At 35.2% G+C, this 9,444-nt stretch overlaps 1 protein-coding gene across 1 annotated transcript in view; it reads right to left on the reverse strand.

Annotated features, from left to right (window-relative positions):
* Positions 1 to 1,988, reverse strand: part of Ptr (Patched-related) — a gene marked incomplete at its 5' end in the record, with an annotated part of 28,772 nt that extends 26,784 nt beyond the window's left edge. The window contains 1 exon segment of the mRNA XM_014437834.2: positions 1,645 to 1,988. Within this exon segment, the coding sequence (XP_014293320.1) occupies positions 1,645 to 1,988 (344 nt within the window).
* Positions 1,989 to 9,444: the final 7,456 nt, after the last annotated feature.

Here is a 9,444-nt window from a genome sequence, read left to right on the forward strand (position 1 = left end):
TGGGATACAATGTAAGGATCATTGTTCACTGACAATAGACATGTGTCATCGGCATACGTGGTGAGGATTGTGTTAGGATGGGTTGGAATGTCAGCTGTGAAAACTGTATAAAGAATAGGACCAAGGATACTACCCTGAGGTACACGAGTAGACTGACGGAATAGGGAAGGATTAGATTAGATTTTTATTCAGGGCGATCAACATCTAGGTTATTTTATTTTATTTACACCCTTTTTACTTTATATATCTTCTTGTCTTTGACATTTGATAGTTGAATGTAGACTATTTCCTTTTTACACTGGTCGATATTGGTGGATTATATTTTAGTATAAAATTGAGTTTCTTCAGAAATTTTGTCTATGGATTCTGCTGAGTCTTTAAGGGCCAATTCTCTGGTACGAGGAATTTTATTATTTTCGAAGGTTTGACGAAATGATGAGCATTCAATTCAATTCAATTCAATTATAAGCTTTAATGGGATAATGGGGACTGACAGGTTTGGCATATAGGTTGGTCCTCTTTTGTGATTAACTGGAGGTGTGTTAATTTGGAATGTCCTATTCTTACTCTTGCAACAACCACTTCTTCTCTTCTGTTTCCCCTTATGGCACTTGTCCACTTTTGTGTCTTTTTTTTGTTTTTTAACATTTCTTAGTTTATTGGTGAGTGGTACGTCAGCCCACATTGATTCCCAATTTTTACGGATTCTGTTCCTTAAAAATGCCTTCATGTCTTTCGGCTCGTAAATTTGGAGTGGTGGAACATTCATTGTAGCAGTCTCTTTATCCGCTGCCTCATTTCCTGGTGTTCCTGAGTGCCCTGGAGTCCAGAGTAAAAGTATAGGATTGTGAGTAGCCTAATTTAAAGTCCATGTTATATGTTAAATGCAGAGGAGCTCCTGGGGGGAGATTTTCTGGGCAACTTATTTTGCAACCTTTTCATATTAATGAGATAATAAAATATCCTACGGCTTCATCACATTATCTTTCCTTTACCTCACATGTTTCTGGTTTCATCTCCTAGTTTTTTTTCATTACTTCATTATTATTTTTATCCATTACTTTATTAGAGTTCAAAAGCGCCTAAAATAATACACCAAACACGAACTACGAGCAACTAACCTATCAAAAGGACAACAGACAAACAAAATAATTTGGAGCTCAGGCGGTCAGTTGTGTGACGTCATCTCCATTTAACAGACCTATTAACATACTCTCAACCATGTTAAACATGGTTTAATTATATGGTTTTAGTTACATGGTTTTAGTTACACGTTACATGGTTTAATATTTCAAAAGAAGGAAATATTTCTCAATTTAAAACAACTACTTCCATTTAACACAGTTTAACATTGTATTACATATATAACAAATAAATTTTACCTCTTCAAGTCTCATAATCTAAATCAGTATTTAATATTTAGTACCAATCTTTCGGAAATTCATTGGAATTGGTTTTAAGAACAATAAAGTGCGATAAATGCATTTCTCAGGAACTTCTAGATAACTTATATCTCTTTAATTCGTAAATAATTTTTTTGTGAGATGGATTTTAGATGTATCATCATTATCTTACTGCTATCTACAGTTAATTATAAATATAATTTATATTTACTATATATTAATTATTTTAAGTATTACTCACTGCACATAAGAAGAGGGGAGACCAAGTTGATCCCGATAAAGTCGATGCCTAGGTACACCGCCAGCCCGAACCCGGCCAAGGTACCCATAGCTGCGGAAACATTGCCAAGTACTCCAAGAAGGGGCTTGCTCCGCACCCAGTCGGCCATCATGCAGGTCAGGGTGGAGAAGACGGCCATGATGATGAAGGTGGAGCCGAAGTAGGGGACGACTGATTGAGTGTTCCGTTCCAGCTCGATGTCGAGGGTACGAGATGCAAACCTTGCGGTGCTGATGTACTCGAACCTACCGGATTCCTCAGCCTTCCCGACGGCTTCCAGAAAGGCGTCTTCCCATGCAGCTCCTCTGTGGGCAAAGGAAACATTTGCTTAGGAAATAGAATTAATATTAACAGGATTTTAAATATAATTAAAAAAGGAAAAAGACAAGTGAATGTTTTCATAATGGAATTTCAATTTTTTGTATTTCATTGTATATTGCTTTCTCTAATCACTTAATATTCCCGGTTTCACTTATCATAGTACGTACGACTAGATAATCGTCATCTTCGTGTTCCTACAAAGCTTATCCAACTTTGTGAGAGGCGCATCTATGTATGGAAATATATATTCATTCTAACTAATATTCAGTAGTAATTTGAACAAATATATTGCTAAGTAATAATAAAAAAAAATTAATTATTTGACATTTACAACTGTATTTACATAATAATACATCTAGTATATTTGATGTTAGATCATAATGATATGATACGGGTGTGTTGAGAAACATTAGTAGCACTCTAATAACTTTTTACATAATTAGATCTCGAGGCCATCTTCTTTTTAGGCGCCTCAGAGAATTGGAAGAGGAAGCAAGGTTAGAAATAGTGGGTTTGGGTGGTTAGGCAGTTTTTAATAGATTGATATCTGGTTCACAAGTCACTACCACCGATGACGTTTCGGCAGAGATAAGGAGAAGAATAGCCACGACCAATAGGTGTTATTTTGGACTGCGTCGGCACTTAGGTAGTAGCTCACTATGAAGATCTACAAAAACTAGATTATATAAAATGCTAATTCGACCAGTACGATTCACGTCTCGGAAACTTTAGCAATTTTAAAATTCGATGAAAGGATCTTCAAACATTTGAGAGAGAGATACTCAGACGCATCTAAAGGATGGTTCAGCTTGGAGAAGACGCACGAACAGGGAAGTCTACTTGTTAATTGGTGAGCTTAATGTTGGAAAAGTTGTGAGAATTGGTAGGCTGCGCTGGGCAGGCCATGTGGCAAGGATGGGGACTGATGAGATCCCAAATAAACTACTCAATGAGCGCCTACATGGAACACGGCCGAGGGGCCGCTCGAAGCTCCGATGGTTGGATGGTGTTGAAGAGGATTCGAGGACCCAGTTCGGAGTGAGGGATTGGAGGGCAGCTGCACTTGACCGATTAAACTGGCGGGAGATACTTGAGGAGGCCAGAATCCAGTTTCGTTGTCAGTTTTAATTTTTAATTAGTAAATATTTATTTATTGTTATTTACAACTGTATAAAAAATATATAAGTAAATTTGCTGTAGGTGACATAGTGACATGATACAAACATGTGGAGAATCTACCCATTGGTAGAACTCCAATAAAATTTCTAGAGGAGAAGATCTGGAGGCCATCTTCTTTTCAGACGCCTAGGAGGATTATTAGGTAATGAAGGAGAAGCTAGGCTAGAAACAAGTGGATTTTGGTGTTTGGGAAGTTTATTGTGGAAGGAATGGTATCTGGTTCTGGCCAAATCGGCAACATATGGGACATTGAGGTCCTGATTGATAGCTTGATTTGTGGCAAAGTAAGGAGCATTAAGGATTTTACGAAGGATTTTGAACTGTAAGGATTGGATTCGGGAGGAATTTGATGGTTTGGTGAAGCCCCAAAGCTCAACTCCGTATGTCCATATAGGCCTAATAACTGTCATGTAGATCAGTCTTTTGTAATGGATTGGCAATTTAGACCGTTTGTCTAGTAAATGTTGTAATAGTCGGAATCGACGAGCAGTTTCTTGTCTTTTTAGTCTTGTGTGAGGATTCTATGTCAGTCGTTTGTCGAGATGTTGTCCTAAGTAACGGATTTGTTCGACAGGAATAAGTGGCGTATTAATGAAGGATACTGTAGGGCAAGAGGTCATGGGTTTACGACGAAGGGTGAATGTTATTTGGTGGAATTTATTGGAATTAATTTTAATCCTCCAATTTTGGCACCATTCTTCAAGGGTGGTGATGTGGGATTGGAGGGTTTGGGATACAATGTAAGGATCATTGTTCACTGACAAAAGACATGTGTCATCGGCATACGTTGTGAGGATAGTGTAAGGATGGGTTGGGATGTCAGCTGTGAAGATTGTATAAAGGATAGGACCAAGGATACTACCCTGAGGTAATTAGTAAATATAAATCAAAATAATTGAGGAAAATCATTAGGACCACATTATATATAAAAGTTTTCAGTGATCTTCGTGTAATATTTTATTTACTCTCCCACCGAACAGAAAACTTAAATTCTGAACAGTTAGAAAAACTACGAACTGGACGATAAAAATTTTTATGACAGTTTTACATTATATATACATTTTAATATATTTGTGATGTTTCAGCACTGATTCATTGGCTAGCACGATCCTCCTTACCGCAATCACACTAACATAATTCTATTTACCTATACTAATAGTCTTCATATCATGAAATATTCCTGACCTCTTTAGTACTATAACAAGAATACTATAAATATAGCACTTAAAAATTGAAGAAAAAGACTGATTTACATGACAATTATATTCCTATCTGGACATACGGCGTTGAGCTTTGGGGCTCCACTAAACCTTCGAATTCCTCTCGTATCCAGTCCTTACAATCCTTCGTAAAATCCTTAATGCTCCCTACTTTGTCACAAATAAAATCAACCACAAAGACCTTAATGTTCCATTTATAACCGATCTAGCCCGAACCAGATATCAATCCTTACATTACAAACTCCCTTAACACTCAAACCCATTAGTTTCTAATCTTGCTTCCTCTTTTATTCCGGACAATCCTCCGATGTGTCTGAAAAGAAGATGGCCCCGAGACCTTATATTGTAAAAATGTTTTTAGAGTGCTACCATCGGGTAGTTTCTCTACATGCTTGTACCATACCATTATGATTTCCTCAAATTTACTTGATGTATTTATATACAGTTGTAAATATCAATAAATAAATAAAAAAAAATAAATTAGATATAGAAGCCAGAGAAAGAACCTTGCCGGCCTGCCGTGGCTCTAAAAGGAGCACGTAGGAGCAAGAATAGAAAAGGATACCGTGTCATCTTCTCGTTACACAATGCTTTTTGACTATTCATCGATAATCAATGACGATGATACGGAATTAATCAGGCTTTGATTCGGAGAACAATGGAACAGAAACCATCTTCTTCAGCTTTCTAATGCGTATCGTATCTTTGTAGCGGAAAGCATCAATAACAGTTATTGTCAAGCTTCAAGAGGAAGGAAGAGCTGTGTTTCGCTGCTGTGAATAGTGGCAAAGCTCAAAAATGAAAAAAATATTTATTTTGTATTCGATGCGTGGTGTAACTCGAATATACGCATAGTATAGCCCTCCGGAGTCCACCGAAAGTGAGCATCCTTAACAGGGGAAAAATCTGGTGGTCTAGCGCGATTCTGACCAAATCACCTCCTTGCACAACCGCTGGTCTACCAGCAGTACTTCCTTAGAAACTACTGCACTCCTCACCATTCATAAGTTGGAGTGGTATAGATTTTTTTTTTTTTTTTTAATATTTATTTATTGCTATTTACAACTGTAAATTATAATACATTTAGTAGATCTGATCTAAGTTAAATTGGAGTGTTACAGGCGTGTAGAGAAACTACCCATTGACCACTCTAATGACATTTTACATTAGCTGGTCTCGTGGCCATCTTCTTTTCAGGCGTCTCGGAGGATTGTCAGGAATGGAAGAGGATGCAAGATTAGATTAGGTTTGAGTGGTTAGAGAGTTTATAATGGAAGGAATGATATCTGGTTCGGGCTAGATCGGTTACATAGGGAACATTAAGGTCTTTATGTATGATTTTATTTGTGACAAAGTAAGGAGCATTGAGGATTTTATGAAGGATTTTGGATTGTAAGGATTGTATACGAGAGGAATTCGAAGGTTTAGTGGAGCCCCAAAGCTCAACTCCATATGTCCAGATTGGCCTTATTACAGTCATGTAGATCAGTCTTTTGTAATGTGTTGGAAGTTTAGACCGTTTGTCTAGTAAGTGCTGTAATGTTGCAATAGTCGAAATCGACGTGCAGTTTCCTGTCTTTTCAGTCTGGTGTGAGGATTCCAGGTTAATCGCTTGTCCAAATGTAGTCCAAGGTAACGGATCTGTTCGACAAGGGTAAGAGTAACATCATTAAATGAAACTGTAGGGCAGTCTGTAGGTTTAGGTATAGATTTATATTATTATTTTTTTATAGATTATAACGTAGACTGTGGTTAGTTTGGGATAACCCTACTAGCTTGGGAATTGTCAATAGAGTGACCAAGGTTGAGAAAGAAATCCTTGTCTACAATAATATCTTTGGTACACATTTATCATAGAAGGATACGTTTCTGGTTCTGGCCAAATGGGGAGCATATGAGACATTGAGGAGGTTAATATACAAAACTATAATAGAAAAAAAAAAAAAAGAAGAAAGTTTGAATTGGACTTTGCGGCAAGAAAACAATAATAATAATTAATTTAATATAGTCATCGTGTAACAATTTGGAGAATTTTTTATTTTGGCGATAGGGTTAAAAAAAATATATACCCTTTTAAAATCTATATACCAGAGTATATATAGAAAAAAAAGGTAGGTAGACAATTAACATTATATGTATATCTCTCCATTGCTTTTTGCTAGAGGAAACAGTGTTGTAACAGAAATCCCTAGTGAGTATAAGAAAAAAAACTAAATTAATTAAAGATAAAAATACTAAAATAGATTAGATATGAATTATCTAATAATGTCCTTCGTCATTAGAGTTATTCATGATCTTTGGTTTAACATGTTAAATGGAGTAATACTTCTATATTTTACCATGTTAAACGATTTTACCGACTTTACGATTTAACATTTAAAATGGTTATTAAGAGTCTGTTACTAGGTTTGTTAGATGGAGAATGACGTCACGAAACAAAGCAACTGAGCTCATCATTTTTTTGTTGTGTTAGGTGACTTGCACGCAGTCTGTTTTTGTGTTAGTATTGTATTGGATATTTTTATAACTAATAAAGCAATGGATGGCAATAATAATAATGTAACGACAGTTGTCAATTAGCTCATCTTTATTCTCTTCCTCACAAGCCAGAAGATAAACAAGGCACTCAGTAGCCAAACTTTCACACAACTTCCACTTTTCACTTAATTTAGGTATGACGTTATAAATTACTTTAATCAAAACTCAGAACTAAACAATAACAATAAGTTTTGGAAGGAAAGGTTATAAAACAAGTTGCTCAAAAAATCCGCTAGGAGCTTTTATGCATTTAGCATTTAATATGACTTTAAATAGGGCTGCTCACAATCTTATACTTATAACATTTAACATGGTAAAACATTTTACATTTAATGCAACATCATAAATACCCCTATTATTTGGGAAAACTATTTAAGTAGTTTATATACTTGAATATCTTGGCATTTTATTGTCTTTAAGTCCTTAAAGTAATGATAAGTTTTGATGAATAAATAATTTGTAGCAATATGTTTCCCTTACTGTTCACTGAACTATATTTAATAACTTAGATTCCAGCTGTAAGCTGTTTATTGTATTAAATTATATACAGTTTGTTGGGAATGTATAGGATATATTCCCTCTTCGGAGAGGAATTTACTTGAAAACTATAAGTTCTGTTTCGGGTTTATGGTTTAGTTCGGTACATTACAAGTAATGTTAGCTATCTTTCATTTTTGGACAGATATTTATAGTGAACAGTTAAAACGTTGGTAATATATTTCATCCTCAAACATAAGTATAAGGATACTGCATAACATTCTCTAGTTATTTTTAACAAAAGAAGATTTGTGGCCATCTATCCTTATACTTATTGTTGAGGATGAAATATATTACCAACGTTTTAACTGTTCACTATAACTGTTCCCGAACCAGATATCACTCCTTCCATTATAAACTCTCTAACCACTCAAACCCCCTAGTTTCTAATCATGCATCCTCTTCCATTCCTGACAATCCCCGAGGTGCCTGAAAAGAAGATGACCACGAGACCAGCTAATGTAAAATGTCATTAGAGTGCTAGCAATGGGTAGTTTCTCTACACGCCTGTAACACTCCAATTTAACTTAGATCAGATTTACTAAATGTATTATAATGTACAGTTGTAAATAGCAATATAAATAAATAAATATTTAAAAAAAAAATTGTTTTTCTGTTTATTTTACCTACATAAATTTCGTACATACTTAAAAAATAGCAAATTTAGATCCCTTAACTAAAAAGTATTAAATTTTAATTAAAAAAAATTAATTGTTATTTTTAACATATTTTAATTAGTTATAAAAAATAATTATTAAAAAAATAGCAACTTGATTTAAAATAATCAGTTAAATGGTTATTTTAAATCAATTGCTTTAAGTTAATGACTAATAAATGAAAAACAAGTTTCACTCATTTTTGAAAAAAGAAGTGATTATACTTCAGAATAAAAACAATTTAGTGATAATGCGTAAATAAACAGTAATTTAATAATTTAACATAATAATGTAATATAATATTATAAGATGTATTTACACATTATTAAACGATCATTTGCAAAAAAAAATCCATAAGGAATAAAGCAAAGTGATAAAACAGTTGAATAACAGGATAGGATATAAAAAGTTGAATTAATAAAAAACTTCTTACCTATTTGATTAAAACTTCTTTTTGTATTAAATTTTCAGTTATCGCCTTGATATAATTAGGTTAAAGAAAAAATTGATTAACTGAAACTGAGAAGACAGAGAATAGAAATGAGTTCATGAATTTTAAGTTCTTCTGTGAGAGGTTGATAGAAGTATCGACTGACTTCTGATTTACCATGTTCGGCTAAAGATGACTTTGATTAGGTCAGATATTGTATGCAGGTGGTGTTCTACCAAGTTCTGCTACTAGACTATCGGTTGTGCAAGAAGGTGATTTGGCCAGATTCGCACTCGATCGCCAGATTTTCCCTAATTAAGCTACTCACTATATGAGGCTGGGGAGACCCCGGATGGCTTCTGAACCCACAGAGTTAACTGATCTGGAATCTGGGTCCTTGGAGTTAGTAGCAAAGTGCCTCACGACTGAGCTACTCCACTCCCATACATATATATGTACAATCAATTTTAATGTTATTTCTGGATTCGACAGAGCTATATTAATTTTAAAGGAAATGGTCACCACTGCGGTCAGGAGGAAGGAAATAATAGTAATAAATATTGATTTTCTTCCGACGTTTTGGCCTGCATTGTAGGTCTTCATCAGAGCTACAATAATACGAAGGTAGAGTTAATGTAAGGGTAAAAGAGTGATATAAAAAATTAAAATCTAAAGGAGTAGTGAGAATATGGGGGAGCTGGGACATTTTTTTGTGGAGGGAGTTCCTCGACTTGCCACCAGAGTGCAGGGTTGTTAGTTCAGACGGTGACCGCTAGATAGCAGCACCATCGGCAGTAGTGAGAGTATGGGGGAGCTGGGACAGGGATTTGAGCAGCCAATCAGAAGCCAGCATTTTGATGACGTCACACATGGCGGGAGA

The sequence above is a fragment of the Halyomorpha halys genome, unplaced genomic scaffold (genome assembly GCF_000696795.3).
Source record: "Halyomorpha halys isolate HHAL.00 unplaced genomic scaffold, Hhal_1.1 Scaffold5130.1, whole genome shotgun sequence".
Taxonomy (NCBI): domain Eukaryota; kingdom Metazoa; phylum Arthropoda; class Insecta; order Hemiptera; family Pentatomidae; genus Halyomorpha; species Halyomorpha halys.